Genomic DNA, 21,413 nt, shown 5'->3' with positions numbered 1-21,413 from the left:
ATTTATACAGTAACACCTCTGTAAACTGTCTCCTGTATGTATAATTGTTACTATTTATACAGTAACACCTCTCTAAACTGTCTCCTGTATGTATAATTGTTACTATTTATACAGTAACACCTCTCTAAACTGTCTCCTGTATGTATAATTGTTACTATTTATACAGTAACACCTCTGTTAACTGTCTCCTGTTTGTATAATTGTTACTATTTATACAGTAACACCTCTCTAAACTGTCTCCTGTTTGTATAATTGTTACTATTTATACAGTAACACTTCTCTAAACTGTCTCCTGTTTGTATAATTGTTACTATTTATACAGTAACACTTCTGTAAACTGTCTCCTGTTTGTATAATTGTTACTATTTATACAGTAACACCTCTCTAAACTGTCTCCTGTATGTATAATTGTTACTATTTATACAGTAACACTTCTGTTAACTGTCTCCTGTTTGTATAATTGTTACTATTTATACAGTAACACTTCTGTAAACTGTCTCCTGTTTGTATAATTGTTACTATTTATACAGTAACACCTCTGTTAACTGTCTCCTGTTTGTATAATTGTTACTATTTATACAGTAACACTTCTGTTAAATGTCTCCTGTTTGTATAATTGTTACTATTTATACAGTAACACCTCTGTAAACTGTCTCCTGTTTGTATATTTGTTACTATTTATACAGTAACACTTCTGTTAACTGTCTCCTGTTTGTATAATTGTTACTATTTAAACAGTAACACTTCTGTTAACTGTCTCCTGTTTGTATAATTGTTACTATTTATACAGTAACACCTCTCTAAACTGTCTCCTGTTTGTATAATTGTTACTATTTATACAGTAACACCTCTGTTAACTGTCTCCTGTTTGTATAATTGTTACTATTTATACAGTAACACATCTGTAAACTGTCTCCTGTTTGTATAATTGTTACTATTTATACAGTAACACCTCTGTAAACTGTCTCCTGTTTGTATAATTGTTACTATTTATACAGTAACACTTCTCTAAACTGTCTCCTGTTTGTATAATTGTTACTATTTATACAGTAACACCTCTCTAAACTGTCTCCTGTTTGTATAATTGTTACTATTTATACAGTAACACCTCTCTAAACTGTCTCCTGTTTGTATAATTGTTACTATTTATACAGTAACACCTCTCTAAACTGTCTCCTGTTTGTATAATTGTTACTATTTATACAGTAACACTTCTGTAAACTGTCTCCTGTTTGTATAATTGTTACTATTTATACAGTAACACTTCTCTAAACTGTCTCCTGTTTGTATAATTGTTACTATTTATACAGTAACACTTCTGTAAACTGTCTCCTGTTTGTATAATTGTTACTATTTATACAGTAACACCTCTGTAAACTGTCTCCTGTATGTATAATTGTTACTATTTATACAGTAACACCTCTCTAAACTGTCTCCTGTTTGTATAATTGTTACTATTTATACAGTAACACCTCTGTAAACTGTCTCCTGTATTTATAATTGTTACTATTTATACAGTAACACTTCTCTAAACTGTCTCCTGTATGTATAATTGTTACTATTTATACAGTAACACCTCTCTAAACTGTCTCCTGTATGTATAATTGTTACTATTTATACAGTAACACCTCTGTTAACTGTCTCCTGTTTGTATAATTGTTACTATTTATACAGTAACACCTCTCTAAACTGTCTCCTGTTTGTATAATTGTTACTATTTATACAGTAACACCTCTCTAAACTGTCTCCTGTTTGTATAATTGTTACTATTTATACAGTAACACCTCTGTTAACTGTCTCCTGTTTGTATAATTGTTACTATTTATACAGTAACACTTCTGTAAACTGTCTCCTGTTTGTATAATTGTTACTATTTATACAGTAACACCTCTCTAAACTGTCTCCTGTTTGTATAATTGTTACTATTTATACAGTAACACTTCTGTAAACTGTCTCCTGTTTGTATAATTGTTACTATTTATACAGTAACACCTCTGTTAACTGTCTCCTGTTTGTATAATTGTTACTATTTATACAGTAACACTTCTGTAAACTGTCTCCTGTTTGTATAATTGTTACTATTTATACAGTAACACCTCTGTAAACTGTCTCCTGTTTGTATAATTGTTACTATTTATACAGTAACACCCTCTCTAAACTGTCTCCTGTTTGTATAATTGTTACTATTTATACAGTAACACCTCTGTAAACTGTCTCCTGTTTGTATAATTGTTACTATTTATACAGTAACACTTCTGTAAACTGTCTCCTGTTTGTATAATTGTTACTATTTATACAGTAACACCTTCTGTAACTGTCTCCTGTTTGTATAATTGTTACTATTTATACAGTAACACTTCTGTAAACTGTCTCCTGTTTGTATAATTGTTACTATTTATACAGTAACACCTCTCTAAACTGTCTCCTGTATGTATAATTGTTACTATTTATACAGTAACACTTCTCTAAACTGTCTCCTGTTTGTATAATTGTTACTATTTATACAGTAACACCTCTCTAAACTGTCTCCTGTTTGTATAATTGTTACTATTTATACAGTAACACCTCTCTAAACTGTCTCCTGTTTGTATAATTGTTACTATTTATACAGTAACACCTCTCTAAACTGTCTCCTGTTTGTATAATTGTTACTATTTATACAGTAACACTTCTGTAAACTGTCTCCTGTTTGTATAATTGTTACTATTTATACAGTAACACTTCTGTAAACTGTCTCCTGTTTGTATATTGTTACTATTTATACAGTAACACCTCTGTAAACTGTCTCCTGTTTGTATAATTGTTACTATTTATACAGTAACACTTCTGTAAACTGTCTCCTGTTTGTATAATTGTTACTATTTATACAGTTACACCTCTGTTAACTGTCTCCTGTTTGTATAATTGTTACTATTTATACAGTAACACTTCTGTAAACTGTCTCCTGTTTGTATAATTGTTACTATTTATACAGTAACACCTCTGTTAACTGTCTCCTGTTTGTATAATTGTTACTATTTATACAGTAACACCTCTGTTAACTGTCTCCTGTTTGTATAATTGTTACTATTTATACAGTAACACTTCTCTAAACTGTCTCCTGTTTGTATAATTGTTACTATTTATACAGTAACACTTCTGTAAACTGTCTCCTGTTTGTATAATTGTTACTATTTATACAGTAACACTTCTGTAAACTGTCTCCTGTTTGTATATTTGTTACTATTTATACAGTAACACCTCTCTAAACTGTCTCCTGTTTGTATAATTGTTACTATTTATACAGTAACACTTCTGTAAACTGTCTCCTGTTTGTATAACTGTTACTATTTATACAGTAACACCTCTGTTAACTGTCTCCTGTTTGTATATTTGTTACTATTTATACAGTAACACTTCTCTAAACTGTCTCCTGTTTGTATAATTGTTACTATTTATACAGTAACACTTCTGTAAACTGTCTCCTGTTTGTATAACTGTTACTATTTATACAGTAACACCTCTGTAAACTGTCTCCTGTTTGTATAATTGTTACTATTTATACAGTAACACCTCTCTAAACTGTCTCCTGTTTGTATAATTGTTACTATTTATACAGTAACACCTCTCTAAACTGTCTCCTGTTTGTATAATTGTTACTATTTATACAGTAACACTTCTGTAAACTGTCTCCTGTTTGTATAATTGTTACTATTTATACAGTAACACCTCTCTAAACTGTCTCCTGTTTGTATAATTGTTACTATTTATACAGTAACACCTCTCTAAACTGTCTCCTGTTTGTATAATTGTTACTATTTATACAGTAACACCTCTCTAAACTGTCTCCTGTTTGTATAATTGTTACTATTTATACAGTAACACTTCTGTAAACTGTCTCCTGTTTGTATATTTGTTACTATTTATACAGTAACACTTCTGTAAACTGTCTCCTGTTTGTATATTTGTTACTATTTATACAGTAACACCTCTGTAAACTGTCTCCTGTTTGTATAATTGTTACTATTTATACAGTAACACTTCTGTAAACTGTCTCCTGTTTGTATAATTGTTACTATTTATACAGTTACACCTCTGTTAACTGTCTCCTGTTTGTATAATTGTTACTATTTATACAGTAACACTTCTGTAAACTGTCTCCTGTTTGTATAATTGTTACTATTTATACAGTTACACCTCTGTTAACTGTCTCCTGTTTGTATAATTGTTACTATTTATACAGTAACACCTCTGTTAACTGTCTCCTGTTTGTATAATTGTTACTATTTATACAGTAACACTTCTCTAAACTGTCTCCTGTTTGTATAATTGTTACTATTTATACAGTAACACTTCTGTAAACTGTCTCCTGTTTGTATAATTGTTACTATTTATACAGTAACACTTCTGTAAACTGTCTCCTGTTTGTATATTTGTTACTATTTATACAGTAACACCTCTCTAAACTGTCTCCTGTTTGTATAATTGTTACTATTTATACAGTAACACTTCTGTAAACTGTCTCCTGTTTGTATAACTGTTACTATTTATACAGTAACACCTCTGTTAACTGTCTCCTGTTTGTATATTTGTTACTATTTATACAGTAACACTTCTCTAAACTGTCTCCTGTTTGTATAATTGTTACTATTTATACAGTAACACTTCTGTAAACTGTCTCCTGTTTGTATAACTGTTACTATTTATACAGTAACACCTCTGTTAACTGTCTCCTGTTTGTATAATTGTTACTATTTATACAGTAACACCTCTCTAAACTGTCTCCTGTTTGTATAATTGTTACTATTTATACAGTAACACTTCTGTAAACTGTCTCCTGTTTGTATAATTGTTACTATTTATACAGTAACACTTCTGTAAACTGTCTCCTGTATGTATAATTGTTACTATTTATACAGTAACACCTCTCTAAACTGTCTCCTGTTTGTATAATTGTTACTATTTATACAGTAACACTTCTGTTAACTGTCTCCTGTTTGTATAATTGTTACTATTTATACAGTAACACTTCTGTAAACTGTCTCCTGTTTGTATAATTGTTACTATTTATACAGTAACACCTCTGTAAACTGTCTCCTGTTTGTATAATTGTTACTATTTATACAGTAACACTTCTGTAAACTGTCTCCTGTTTGTATATTTGTTACTATTTATACAGTAACACCTCTCTAAACTGTCTCCTGTTTGTATAATTGTTACTATTTATACAGTAACACCTCTGTTAACTGTCTCCTGTTTGTATAATTGTTACTATTTATACAGTAACACCTCTCTAAACTGTCTCCTGTTTGTATAATTGTTACTATTTATACAGTAACACTTCTGTAAACTGTCTCCTGTTTGTATAATTGTTACTATTTATACAGTAACACCTCTGTAAACTGTCTCCTGTTTGTATAATTGTTACTATTTATACAGTAACACCTCTCTAAACTGTCTCCTGTTTGTATAAGTGTTACTATTTATACAGTAACACTTCTGTAAACTGTCTCCTGTTTGTATAATTGTTACTATTTATACAGTAACACCTCTCTAAACTGTCTCCTGTTTGTATAATTGTTACTATTTATACAGTAACACCTCTCTAAACTGTCTCCTGTTTGTATAATTGTTACTATTTATACAGTAACACCTCTGTTAACTGTCTCCTGTTTGTATAATTGTTACTATTTATACAGTAACACTTCTCTAAACTGTCTCCTGTTTGTATAATTGTTACTATTTATACAGTAACACCTCTGTAAACTGTCTCCTGTTTTTATAATTGTTACTATTTATACAGTAACACCTCTCTAAACTGTCTCCTGTATGTATAATTGTTACTATTTATACAGTAACACCTCTGTTAACTGTCTCCTGTTTGTATAATTGTTACTATTTATACAGTTACACCTCTGTTAACTGTCTCCTGTTTGTATAATTGTTACTATTTATACAGTAACACTTCTGTAAACTGTCTCCTGTTTGTATAATTGTTACTATTTATACAGTAACACCTCTGTAAACTGTCTCCTGTTTGTATAATTGTTACTATTTATACAGTAACACTTCTGTAAACTGTCTCCTGTTTGTATATTTGTTACTATTTATACAGTAACACCTCTCTAAACTGTCTCCTGTTTGTATAATTGTTACTATTTATACAGTAACACCTCTCTAAACTGTCTCCTGTTTGTATATTTGTTACTATTTATACAGTAACACTTCTGTAAACTGTCTCCTGTTTGTATAATTGTTACTATTTATACAGTAACACTTCTGTAAACTGTCTCCTGTATGTATAATTGTTACTATTTATACAGTAACACCTCTCTAAACTGTCTCCTGTTTTTATAATTGTTACTATTTATACAGTAACACCTCTCTAAACTGTCTCCTGTATGTATAATTGTTACTATTTATACAGTAACACCTCTGTTAACTGTCTCCTGTTTGTATAATTGTTACTATTTATACAGTTACACCTCTGTTAACTGTCTCCTGTTTGTATAATTGTTACTATTTATACAGTAACACTTCTGTAAACTGTCTCCTGTTTGTATAATTGTTACTATTTATACAGTAACACTTCTGTAAACTGTCTCCTGTTTGTATAATTGTTACTATTTATACAGTAACACTTCTGTAAACTGTCTCCTGTTTGTATATTTGTTACTATTTATACAGTAACACCTCTCTAAACTGTCTCCTGTTTGTATAATTGTTACTATTTATACAGTAACACCTCTGTTAACTGTCTCCTGTTTGTATAATTGTTACTATTTATACAGTAACACCTCTCTAAACTGTCTCCTGTTTGTATAATTGTTACTATTTATACAGTAACACTTCTGTAAACTGTCTCCTGTTTGTATAATTGTTACTATTTATACAGTAACACCTCTGTAAACTGTCTCCTGTTTGTATAATTGTTACTATTTATACAGTAACACCTCTCTAAACTGTCTCCTGTTTGTATAATTGTTACTATTTATACAGTAACACTTCTGTAAACTGTCTCCTGTTTGTATAATTGTTACTATTTATACAGTAACACCTCTGTAAACTGTCTCCTGTTTGTATAATTGTTACTATTTATACAGTAACACTTCTCTAAACTGTCTCCTGTTTGTATATTTGTTACTATTTATACAGTAACACTTCTGTAAACTGTCTCCTGTTTGTATAATTGTTACTATTTATACAGTAACACTTCTGTAAACTGTCTCCTGTTTGTATAATTGTTACTATTTATACAGTAACACCTCTGTAAACTGTCTCCTGTTTGTATAATTGTTACTATTTATACAGTAACACCTCTCTAAACTGTCTCCTGTTTGTATAATTGTTACTATTTATACAGTAACACTTCTGTAAACTGTCTCCTGTTTGTATAATTGTTACTATTTATACAGTAACACCTCTCTAAACTGTCTCCTGTTTGTATAATTGTTACTACTTATACAGTAACACTTCTGTAAACTGTCTCCTGTTTTTATAATTGTTACTATTTATACAGTAACACCTCTGTAAACTGTCTCCTGTTTGTATAATTGTTACTATTTATACAGTAACACTTCTGTTAACTGTCTCCTGTTTGTATAATTGTTACTATTTATACAGTAACACTTCTGTTAACTGTCTCCTGTTTGTATAATTGTTACTATTTATACAGTAACACCTCTGTAAACTGTCTCCTGTTTGTATAATTGTTACTATTTATACAGTAACACTTCTGTAAACTGTCTCCTGTTTGTATATTTGTTACTATTTATACAGTAACACTTCTCTAAACTGTCTCCTGTATGTATAATTGTTACTATTTATACAGTAACACCTCTGTAAACTGTCTCCTGTTTGTATAATTGTTACTATTTATACAGTAACACCTCTCTAAACTGTCTCCTGTTTGTATAATTGTTACTATTTATACAGTAACACCTCTCTAAACTGTCTCCTGTTTGTATAATTGTTACTATTTATACAGTTACAATTTTGTACACTGTCTCTTGTTTGTATAATTATTACTATTTCATGACATAGCTCATTTGAGTATGATATTGGTTGATTTAATAACATATTGAGGTCCTGTACACAAAATCATTTATACAGGTCGAATGCTGCAGATCAGCTATTTAAGTCGAATGCTGCAGATGAGCTTTTTAGCTCTAGAGAAATATTTAGATATTTAGGTCAAGTACAATAGGTCAGCTGTTCAGGTCAGGTTCAGTTTGTAATATGTATTTTGTCTATTTCAATGTTTTTGAAAATATCATTTATAAACATCAATATCGAGTTTCAAGGACATTTTTTGTCCTGTGTTGAAAACACACGTTTAGCCTTTGTATAGACGATATGTCATAATTAAAATTATTATTGACCTACATATTAATAACTTATTGCTCTTTTTACGTTAAAGTTTTGAGTTCGTCATCGACTTATTGGAAGATATTTGTTAGCTTTATTTACTTTGCTGTCATATCAATGGTAAATTCTGTAAGCGTCAGGCTCATTGCCGAAAATCTACAGGTACATTAGTTAATGGCATGGACATGATTTATTTGAAAGTAACACTGTGTTATTTGACTCGTAATCGTTTAAATGAAACATAAATGAAAACATATTGCGGTAAGTTTTGAAACATTTCGTTGTTTAACCGTGTAATGGTTATTCTGTGACTGTGATTATAAAATCCTTTGTGTGGATTTTGATTGAAACTATTAACACTGAAAAACCTTTACAATACGTCAGTAGATTGATGTCTTTTTTTAAGGTTCAAGTGACAATAATAAATAAACGTCAAATTTAACGGTAATCTCACAATCAGTAAATCTAACATGTACGTTTACACAAGTTTGCGTTTCAATAGTTCAGTTGTAATGTAATATATGAAAAAAGTCGCCTTTCATCAAGGTATGAAATTGAAGCCATGATTGATTTATAGATTTTACCAAATAAAAAACAAAACAAAAAATCAGCAGATATTTCATACTTCATTTGATGCGGTAATAGTGTCAAGAACATAATATGTTACGCCATCGCTATTTCTACAAGGTGTAAAATTATTTTTTGATATAACTGGAGTTTTGGTGATAAGTAGGAGTAGCGTTTTCGTATTACTGGAGGTATTTATGATAATTAGGTTTTCCAGCAATACTTGAGTGTTTATGATAATTACAATTAACATAAAGACTCCAGAAATTCTAAACAACTATTCTTTATCATTTTAAAAACACCAATATACTGAAGAACTACCACTTGTACTAATTATTTTAAAGACTCCAGTGGCATTGAAAATCTAATTACAGAAAAAACTACTCCTTATTATCCTTAACACTCTTGTAATATTCAAAATTATTTCTAATTATTGAAAAGAATATAGTAATACAATTACTGGTCATCATAAATACTATAAAACTACCTATTATTATAAAGACTCCAGTAATATTGAAAATCCTCTTCTAACTATCATAAAGACTCCAGTTATACAGAAAAAAAATCCAATAATATATTTAAAACAGAAATACTAATGGAGTCTTTATGATATTGTAATTCATACTGTAAGAGTATTCATGATAGTTTTGAGTGGTGTTTCAGTTTAACTGAATTCTTTATAATATTTGGATATTATTCACCTGGTCTAGCAGTTGTGTTTTTATCTATAACAAGTTTGTTTTTATATTAGGATCCTTCGTTCATTCGCGTACCTACAAAAGTAGATATATAGTAATACGCGCCTCTGTATGTTGACCAGGATCACACTGGAGCAAAACTCCTGTCAACATATGTGCAAAAAAAAAAATAGATAAAAAGTGAAATAAATGGCACTATCGAGTAGAGAGCGCCAGATCGCATATTATGTTATCCTGTTAACCGTCGAATGCTTTAATTATGTGTCATAAATGCGATAAAAAGCAACTAAAATGTTGACCAAATGAGTTCGATGAATCAGTAGTTTGATCAATCTTCTAAATAGGATGTGCATTGTTTCAGTGACAGAGGAGAGCACAGTCTGTCGCGACAATGACGGAAGATGTGGAACATGGGCCAGAGGCGGCGAATGCGAGAACAACAAGGAATGGATGCTACCAAACTGTCGAAAATCATGCAAAGGTTGCACCGGTAATTGAACATGTTGTGGTGCATGTTGTGGTATTTTGTCTGTTACTTAGTAATAAATATTGCTCTTTGTGTGTTGTCTTGTGGTAATTTAATGTTCAATAATGTGTTGTACTAACTAGTACGTGATATACATGCATACTACATTGTAAACGCTGACTAAACACTGGAATTTTAACAATATATCAACTAGACTTCAGATGTGCTAAATAAGAAGACCGAGCTATTAACACCACACTAAAATATATTACACCTCCCTACAACGAGCTATCAACATCGAGTAGAGTCTCCTGATGTGGAATTATCTACAATGTATTCGTCCATCTCAAGTTTACGATCTCAAGCTTACGACCAATCGTAGTCTATCCAACTCATCGCTAGCTATGTTAGCATGTTTACATACACTTTAACATCAACACCTACCTTATATTAACAACACATTTCATACTCATATTAATATTTTCGAAATAACCTGTCAAAATACTTTTTGGTTTTTGTTCAGTAAACTATTGCATATTTCTGAGTCTGATTCATAGTTCTAACAAATCGACTAGGTAAGTTTATGTTACTATGGTTCCTTCTGACCAATATAACAATAAGTTAAAATTCCATTTGGCCTATTATACAAAGCATGGGCGCCGTTAAACCGCTATTAACAATCGCCATTTCATCTGCACATGTTTATAAGACAGTTTGAATTCACCTTCACCATTTTACACTCATTCACTCTAATGATAGATTGTCGATAACTAATTCACAAATAGATCGCTTAGTTTTGGTGAGTAATTCATATCCTAATAGACACTTGTATGTAATGATTCATTTATGTACAACGTCATGCTTTTCTGTTCCTTTTCTAATATATCTATAGCATTGTGTACCACGTTTATATGTCCAATTTATATGTTTACGATCACACCAAAATACATTTTTTCATTATTGTTAATTTTTGTCGAGTCGTTAGTATTAGTTTGGATTCGGGAAATGCGTCTTACTGGACATTATCAACTAGACATAAACATCTTTTATAACCAAACGGATGCATTATTTATAATTCCATTCTTTATTTGACACACTGAAAATTGACAAAATTCGTTTAATGAATGTAAATTTCAGCTTTTGAACAAATGATGAATGGAAATATAAGTTATTTGAATGTGTATATAGGCGTTCTTTACCTGCGAGCTGAAGCTAACAGTGAATTTCTTATTCAGTATTAGAGATTAAATAAGCTGCATATTGGGGATTCGAATAATGAATCCGCTGCAGCTAACTTCATGCCTATTTCTATACATAGGCTGTTCTGTTAAGAAACGCGTTTTAAGCCTAGTTTTAACATCAAGATTTTGCATGATACGACAGTTTAAGAATTAGACTTACCCGGGCCGTCGATGTGACAGGAGATACTTACCCTTCCGGGGGACTATAAGGGTTTCCATGGAATCATTTCTACTTCTATTTTGCCCTCGATTTATTAATTTTGTGTTGGAACTATTGTTACGTTTCAGTAATTGTATTTTCGTGTTTTCACCTTCAGTTTCAAAAGCAACAGTAACAAATACAAGATAAGATTTTTACCAAGCTATTTTAGCTTCGATATAATTGCAGATCGGATAATCAGGTGCGTTGTTGTAGTTTTGCAATACATATCACGAATTCACTCAAATTCACTAGATCTAAAGATAAACCCTGTCCGTTGTCAATATAGAAGTGACAATTAGTTATGTTTTTATGTTCAAAGAACAAACGTTTTCTTAAAATTACAGGCCGTTAACCTTTATGAAATATTTTGCTGGAGTATTGAAAAAATCAATGTCCATTTCAGAAGTTAATCATCACGAAATTATAATACACATGATTTTATGAGTAAAAAAATAAAGAAAGAGCAACATCGCTCTGTTCTCACTATTGTAGACCAGTTTTCTCCAAAGGCATTAGTGTTAAAACTACTTTAACCCTAAATTTAGTAAAAGAGTTACTTCAAGTTTCAAAATTAAATAGCTCAATGTAGCCATTAGTATATTATAAAATAGATATATGTTTGCTTTTCATTGAAACTCCATTGACAAAGGCACCGCTCTTTTTTCTTCAGATCTGGAACAACAATGAAAACCTATTTCAAAACCCCATGCCATTAGCAGGTTACTAACATTCCATCACTACTTTTACTGGCCCACGTGAGATAATATAATTCCAAACGAAGATGACAAGGTTACTCTACTATGACTGGTTACGGATATATACAAAAACAGATGAGACAGACACAATTTTAAAAAGTAAACTATTAAAAATGGGTAGGTTCATATACTAACCGCCCGCAGCAACACGCATCTGCAGCCCAGAAGAAATAACACATGGCCTTGTCAGACATTTAGAAATTATTTACCTGTCTGGAATGAATATTATCTGTACCTTCTAATTGATGTTTCAAAACATAGTAAAAAAATAAAAGTGAAACGTATCACACAGTCAACCTATATTTAATTTAGCACGGGCATTGGTTAAATGTTTCGTTACGTTATGATAACACCACAGAGGTATTTTCTCATCTAGTATGAAAGGTGTTTTAACTAGCATTGTTAGCTTTACAACGGAATGAAATATGTCCACTAACCTACTTTTATATCCATCACGGCAAGTGTTGTCTCCCCTCCACCAAGCTTAATGTTCTGATTCACACCCGCTTATAAGGACATAGATAAATCGGAGCTCAACTCTTAGTTAGATATATATGCACATTTTTGTATATATGTAATTAGTAGTACGTGGTGCGCCCACTCAAGGTCACCACGTGCTAGGTTAGCCAAAATGGCGTTCTTGTGTTGTAATTATAACATGACTATTCCAGCTTGACTTGTATATTACCGCTTGCTGACGCATGCCCTTCAGAACTTGAATTTTTTTTAAATCTACTTCTATAAAAGATAGCGGACACTAGTTATCATATATAGGGAGTCGAGTCATAACCAGTCCAGCACGGAACCACATATTCTTGTATATGTGAATCATAAATATTGCGTATTTAGTAAATATGAAGTGACATTTGTGTACATATCTTGCTGACCTCTGTCCCTCCATTTCAACCAAACACTACATATGTTTCTCTTTCTCTTCTACTTCTCTGGACTTCAAAACTTCTCTACTTCTTTTTCTAACTCATCTGGAAACAATTTCTATTCCCTGTACCCCCTTGATCTAATGACTTATGTGATACTAACGATGATAAAATTGTACCCGGCATTTTCTATCCGAGCACACCACAGTTTCATGTTTCTGTACAATGTTACTGATGTGACATAATGCCAATATCTCTGTCATTATACCGTACTCGGATAGGATTATTTAACAGAAAACGTGTCCGATTTTTTTCAAAAACCTTTAAACAAAATGTCAGCACTCGTGGCTGTCTGGGACTTGGTGATATGTTTTTTCTCCTATGTGTAATTCAGTTGTTACTTATGAAATCGGGGAATGTTGAGATAAACCCAGGACCTGTAAATATTTCTGATTCTGATTTCGATATATCCTCTGAATCCTCATACCTCTCTAGTAATGCAAGCGACTACTACGACAATTCTAAATACTCATTTGTACATTTGAACGTCCAAAGTCTCCGGAATAAGATGGCTATATTATTTACAGAACTACACAACGTCTGTGTTTTATCTTTCACTGAAACTTGGCTCTCCATTAATGATAATTTAGCTGATTTTACCTTTCCCGGCTATTGCGACCCTTTTTGCCACGTTAGACCAGATCGTGTCGGTGGGGAGTATCTGTGTACGTTAAAAACAACATACCTGTTAAGCGTCGCCCTGACTTAGAGCTTCCCTCTGTAGAATGTGTTTGGGTTGAACTAAATTTATCAGGAACTTCTATACTCTACGGCACTTTCTACAGGCCTCCTAATTCTCCGGTCTCTCAATGGGGCCATATTTCACGATCTATAGAACTAGCTTTTAACACTGGATGTGAAAACATTATTGTAACCGGTGACCTGAATGCTAATTATCTTACTAACAATCAATCAGTCTCGCACTTACACGAACTTCTCCAAACTTTTAACCTGTCCCAAATGATATCGTCTCCTACATTTTATACTGAAAACTCCTCATCTCTACTTGATGTAATATGTGTTAGTAACCCTCAGTTGATTGATAAATGCTCTGTAGGTGAAAGTTTTCTAGACCAACCTCTGAGGTATCATTGCCCCATTTTTGGTAGCTTAAATATATCTGTAGAGAAAAAGTCGTCAGTTAAACGTAACATATGGCTGTTTGATCAGGGTAATTACGACATGTATAGAGAGAAACTTACTAATATTGACTGGGATACTATTCTAACAAATGATAACATTGACGACTCTGTCGATTCCTTTACTAATATACTTATAATACTGCTAAGGAATGTATTCCTAACAAATTAGTAACAATACGCACCAGAGAACCCCCATGGATGTCCAGTGAAATTCATAAATTATGTCGGAAAAGAAAAAGATTATTCAGATTAGCCAAGAGATCAGGAACTGCGGAGGATTGGAGTAAGTATAAAAGAGTCAGGAACAAATGTGTAAGTTTAATACGTAGTGCGAAAAATATCTACATTCGTAAACTTTGCGGAATACTTGGTAATAAAACACATTGGAAATCTTGGTGGAAAACGGTAGGTAAACTGATGTTAAATTCTAATAAAAAGAGTAATATACCACCCATTCATACTAACACGTCTACTCTTACCAATGACTCTGACATAGCCAATGCATTTAATGAATTCTTCTGCCTTAACTCCACTGTCGATGATACTAACACAGAACTTCCACCCACTAACAACAATGAACCTTTGCTTACTCATATCCATATTGAAACAAATGACATTTATTCCGTCTTATCTAATCTGGACTGTTCCAAGGCAGTGGGACCTGATCTTGTAAATCCAAGACTACGTAAGGAAGCGGCAGCACTTTTGTGTTATCCCCTTCAAATAATCTTTAATTATTCTTTAGCCACTTCATCTTTTCCTAGTACATGGAAATTAGCAAATGTTACCCCTGTGTTTAAAAAAGACGATCCTTCTCTTCTCAAAAACTATCGACCAATATCTTTAATTTCAATAGTAGGTAAAGTAATGGAGAGATGTGTTTTTAAGTACCTTTATAAGTTTATTACTGAAAATTCTCTATTATCACCGTCTCAGTCTGGATTCAGAGCTGGCGACTCTACAGTAAATCAGTTAGTTGCAATCACTAATGACATTTATTCAGCACTAGACAAGGGTAAAGAAATTCGAATGATCTTTTGTGATATTAGTAAGGCATTCGATCGAGTTTGGCATACGGGTTTACTTTCCAAATTACGCAAAATAGGCATCGGTGGAAGATTTTTATCATGGTTTCAAAGTTATTTAAATAATAGGAAGAGTTGTTGTTAATAGTAAGACTTCCGATTGGATGGAAATTAGTGCTGGGGTTCCCCAGGGGTCAATATTAGGCCCTCTATTGTTTTTGATTTTTATAAATGATATCGTTGAAGGTATCAACACCACAATAAAATTATTTGCAGACGACACTTCTCTTCATGCTATAGTAGATACTCCCACTCACTGTGCTGATATGTTAAATGGCTGTTTAAGGAAAATACATGAATGGTCTGAACAGTGGTTGGTTAAGTTTAACCCAGAAAAAACCGAATCTCTTTTAGTGAGCAGGAAAATTAATAAACCCCGTCACCCCACATTATTCATGAATAACGTTCCTGTTAGTGAGGTCAAACATCATAAACATATAGGGCTATTCCTCTCCCATGACGGTACTTGGTCTGAACATATAAATTATATGATTAAAAAAGCATCAAATAAACTAGCCATATTGAGACGTTTCAGATTTAAAATAGATAGGAATTCACTTCAAACCTTATACTTCTCCTTTATCAGGCCCATACTAGAATATGGGGATATCGTCTGGGATAATATTACTATTCAGCAGTCACAATCTCTAGAAAATATTGAACTGGAAGCTGCAAGAATTATAACGGGTGGGACCAAACTTACAAGCCATGCTAAATTATATGAAGAAACTGGGTGGGACACTCTACAATATCGCCGTAAAGTGAAGAAAATTGTTCAGGTACACAAAATGATTTTTGACCTCACTCCCCCATACCTTTCTAATTTACTCCCTCAACGCAGAATGGACGTTCATCAATATAACACACGCGATGCTGATAACTTAAATAATGTATTCTGTAAAACGAACTTCTATAAAAACTCTTTTCTCCCTTCTTCTATTGACCTGTGGAACTCACTACACCCAGATATTGAAAATAGCCCCTCCCTTAGTAACCTGAAAAAATACCTACACAGACACTCACCGACAGTCCCTCCTTATTATAGTTATGGGAAACGTTCTGATCAGGTTCATCATGCTAGATTGTTGATGAATTGCAGCTCTCTAAATGCCCATCTATTTAGTCTTAATCTTATCGACAGCCCTGTATGTTCATGTAGACAAGCGCATGAAACCACTGAACACTTTCTATTGTCTTGTCCAAACTATACCATTGTAAGAAACGAATGTTTTGTAGATCTACCAATAGACTACACTTTTGATATACTCATATACGGAGATCCAAATCTATCGATTACAGAGAATGAAAATATTTTCCATTGCATCCAACTTTATATTTTAAAAACCAAACGTTTTTTAAATTAATAGTGCCATTTTACGAGTCCCAAGAGGTCACTAGTGCTGTATATTTACATTATATTACTATGTTTTATTATGTCATTTTGCTTATGTAGTACCTATAGTATCACTAGGTCCCATTACATATCTCTCCCTCTCTCTCTCTCCCCTCTCCCCCTCTCTCTCTTTCCCTCTCTCTCTCTCTCTCTCTCTCTCTCTCTCTCTCTCTCTCTCTCTCTCTCTCATCAATAGTTTTGTTTTTAAGTTATACTATTTGACTAATAAATTGCTATACAGTGTTGTCACCCGCCAATCTATTATTTAAGGAGACAGATCTAAATAAGTATTTTGATACTTTTTTCTGAATCCTTTTATTATTATGTATCATATATATGACATGTGAATATTGAATAAAAATATTGTTTAAACTAAATCGGAGCTGCTCTTTAGATTATCTCCCCTTGTATTATAAGACATAATATATAATAATTCAGGACAAAAACGTATGTAATAATGGCACTGTAGGCAAACAAATAATAGTTCTATGTTTTCATAAACTATTTGGAAATAGGCATATCATAAGATTAATAGATGGATAAGACGCGTCAAAAGCATTTACCTGTTTCAAAGATGTGGAAAGCAAAATCAAAGTAAAATATTGGTTTACTTTTTTTTGCAATAGGCGGAAATGGTGAAAGTGGCAACGACAACGGTAGCGGAAGTGGAAGTGGCAACGGTCGCGATGGTAAGCACTGATTAGGTATTATATTATATCCACAACGTATAAGTAAGACATAATTAGTGAAATTCTGGAAATTGTTAAGCACCAACATTTAATATTTTGTTATAAATACTGCTGATATTTAATATTCTGATATACATATCTGAATATTTTTTATACATACTACCGAAATTTGATATTTTGTTATACATACTGGTGATATTTAGTATTTTGTTATTAATACTGCCGACATTTTATATTTTGTTATACATACTGCTGATGTTAAATATTCTGATCTTCATACTGCCCCCCCCCCCCCAATACAGTTAGTCGTTAAAAAACGGTTCAATATTAATAAAACTTTAGTTATTAGATTGAATGTTCTCATTTACCCTGATCAAGGTCAGAGCAAGTTTAGAAGTGAAAGCATGGATCATGTTTGCGAACAAGAGAGAAATGCGTGATCCACAAAGCCAAAACATAGCTGTATTATAGAAGGATTCTCTATACATACTGATAGACATAGTAACATAAATGAGAAGAAACACTTATACCAAATGTATGGTAAAATTGAACACAAACGTTTAGGAGAGAAATTATACCGTTTTGAATTACCTATACACCCTTTATGGTGACACTTCAACTATTAAGCTGGTATGGGATCTCTTTGAATTTCAATTTTGTGTATGACGTCATATAAATTTTCTAACTTGCCTGCTATTAGGAGTAGATGGATTGGCGTGTCACAATGAATTCCCTCAGAGATCGTGTCGTGTCTGGAGCTTATCTGGAGCATGTAACAGACACCCGGAATACATGTCCCTGAAGTGTCGCCGGGAGTGTGGACTGTGTCGAGGTCATAATGTGTAGCAGCTTTATGTAGTTAATTATAAACGCGTCAGTGTTTTAGTATTCAATGTTCGGAATAGGCTTTGTGTCACAGAGTTAAGAACATTATCTATCCGCTTTTTGTGATATGTCCGATGTGTTCCGGTAACTGTGTGTACTTATGTAAATAGTTACTTATCTGTACGGTATTTATCCTCTCGCCATCTTCATTCCAATATCTGTTTTCTTCCGATTGTTGTTGGTCTCTTATTGCTGCATATGCATAATCGTAGAAACTGGTAGTACATGTAATAAAAATGACCATTCTTATTGTCAAAGTTTGCTTAGTTGGTATGAGTGTAAACACGTAGCACGTCAAGGCATTCTAGACATTTGTCTTATGTGATTTTGAGTCTACCAATCAAATCTTACATATGTTGTCTTCTGAAATTTTCAGACCACAAATAAGATCGTTTCAACATATTCGACACGGTATGCTATTTAAGCGTGTTGAATACTGGTTACTGTTATTACGCATTCGGATATTAATGAGGTCCCTATACAATAACCATGGAAATCAATATTGCGTATCATTTTTGTTATTTGCTAAACGGCTTATATCACAGTGTCAATCGTATTGCTTAGGCTTCTGATAATATATGGTGTTATGAAACGATGTATTATTACTTAAAAGGAAAATTTAATCGTATTGTTAATCATATTGTGTGGTTCTAAACAAATCATGTCATGAAAGTGGGTTGTTTTCTATTTTAGTATTAACACACTTTCATAACACACGCATATATCATATATTTATCTCATTGCAGACAACGGGAATGTGTGTAGGAACAAACTGCGGTGTTGTGCTGACATGAAGAGGAGGGGATATTGCAGGCAATACCGGAAGTTTATGAGAGATAACTGCCCAGCCTCATGCTCTCGATGTTAAGGTTGGACACAATTCATCGACGTTGTAACCGCCTTAGAAATGGAATGCACTTCCCCATCGTGAAATATAGAGAGTTACGGTATACTCCCCAGAATTACAGGACACATTAGTTGGTTGACAACTTAAACATGAATGGTGTTATAATGTAATGATATTGAATTGTGAACGCTCGCATACCTGGCTAGTTCCTTAAATAGTTTTATCATGTTGCACAGGTTACAAAATTATTCTAAATAGTGAACTGGAAATGTTATAGAAAGCATATCCTACAGAACAGCACCTCTGATAACGGATATCAAATACTACATATACCGATACCTAAACTTAAACTGTATGAAACGATCCAAGGGGAGACAAATTACATCATTTTTCATTATAAAAAAACTAATTGAATTTTGTATATATTCTGAACTGGTGCCACTCTTTATATAAATCAAACGTGGCATACATGGTAACGTCAAACTCCGGGACTAAAAGACTTTAAGCAGAGTTTACCACCCAACTAATTCAAATTATTATACAATAGATATAACACTTGATACAGACTACGGGCTGGACTAATACTGCGTGATAATGGTGTGATGATACCCGCGTGTGTTTATGTGTTTATTTTTTAATAAATATTCATATTTCTCCGCCTCCATTGTTTTATGTTTGCTTCCTGATATTTTATGATTTTCAGTCAGTTCTCACTTAGAAGGCTATTGTACTCTAATCGATAAACGAGGCGAAGCATTAATAGTGGGATGAATTATCATCAACAAAATCAGTTTTATGGCATAACCGATATGAATAATTTGTTTGGACTTTAACTGCATTTTCACTTAAAATAATAATGTACACAACACTAGGAATCAGGTGAGGTAAACAATGTCCTATCTGACATTCTGTCAGCTGTACTGGATTAGTAGAATCCCTCCCCCAGATAGGGATACATTTACTCTAGGTAAGAGTTCTCTTACGGATACCCACACTTTCCCGGTGAAATATGTTCTTATCTCATCATAGATATTTGGCAAGATGCACGTGCCCTTTACATGGTATTAATACTTTTATGACGTCACAGCACACTAAGGGACGAGTTCACATCAAACTCTAGAGTTAACTATTGTAACGCGAGTTTCAACAAAACGTCGAGTTTTAACTCGAATGACGTAATTTGACCTTTGAACCATACTCGTGTAACGCAGCTCCGACCCAGGGTTTGCAGAGTTTCAAGATGGCGACACACACGGTTTCCTCAATATACCCTATATATGCGGGGGATATCGTATCTCCTCTCTTTTACAGTGTTACAGTTACAGTTAGATGCATTCTCAATTAGCAGCAGGTTGGCACACTCATCATTGTCATCATCTAAAATTTCACAAATGTATGTTCCAAACAAAACAAGAAAACGTCGGTCTATGAGGGCAGCCATGTTTGTTTATACTCAGGTCGAGAGTAACGCGTTTTGTTCTCGCCTCCCAATTATGCAGCTAAGATTTGTAAGATTCTTGAGCTAGTAAGCAATTGGAAAGTCTTTCGAATCTCCCCTCAGATTGATATCTATTGATATTGACAGTTGGCATTCGCTATGACTCTTCTCATAGTAAGAGTAGCATCATCATCAATTAATTTATGTTGCGAAATCAAAACAAAAACTGATAACGCCATCATTTTGACGCACCTTCCTTGTGGCGTTACTGATGGTCTGTCAGGTTTCAAAACAGCTCACAATTTCTAAACTTTTCTAAGTGAACGAGAAAAATCATACAGTCACGGCGACAGGCTTCTTGCTAATCAGCCAAATTCCTACAAGAGGGTTCATGTATTCCTGTCCACGAAACAGATCCACGTAAGATTATGTACAATGTAAAGTGTGACCGGAAAAAGGACACAGCTGACACTCGCGACGACGTCATAATAATGAACTGTTGACACGACATAATTGTCTTGTTTCCCTGAGGGCGTAGAGTTGCTGTGAATGGATAAACTTCGTCTCAAAGAAGTTTTGTATTTTTTTTAAACTATATATATATATATATATATGCCTATTTCGACTAGTTTTTAGCCCACCATCATCAGATGGTGGGCTATTCAAATCGCCCTGCGTCCGTGGTCCGTGGTCCGGCCGTCCCTCCGTCCGTCCCTCCGTC

At 33.0% G+C, this 21,413-nt stretch overlaps 1 protein-coding gene across 1 annotated transcript in view; it reads left to right on the top strand.

The window, feature by feature from the left end:
* The window catches only part of LOC117340626 (cysteine-rich venom protein pseudechetoxin-like), a 30,149-nt gene extending 10,233 nt beyond the window's left edge, over positions 1-19,916 (top strand). Inside the window, exons 6-9 of the mRNA XM_033902393.1 lie at positions 9,973-10,101; positions 17,460-17,522; positions 18,223-18,354; positions 19,154-19,916. Of these exons, the coding sequence (XP_033758284.1) occupies positions 9,973-10,101; positions 17,460-17,522; positions 18,223-18,354; positions 19,154-19,275 (446 nt within the window). The 3' untranslated portion in view covers positions 19,276-19,916. The remainder of the gene's footprint in view (positions 1-9,972; positions 10,102-17,459; positions 17,523-18,222; positions 18,355-19,153) is intronic.
* Positions 19,917-21,413: the final 1,497 nt, after the last annotated feature.

The sequence above is a fragment of the Pecten maximus genome, chromosome 2 (genome assembly GCF_902652985.1).
Source record: "Pecten maximus chromosome 2, xPecMax1.1, whole genome shotgun sequence".
In the NCBI taxonomy this organism is placed as follows: Eukaryota; Metazoa; Mollusca; class Bivalvia; order Pectinida; family Pectinidae; genus Pecten; species Pecten maximus.
This window is presented reverse-complemented; position numbering and strand designations above follow the sequence as displayed.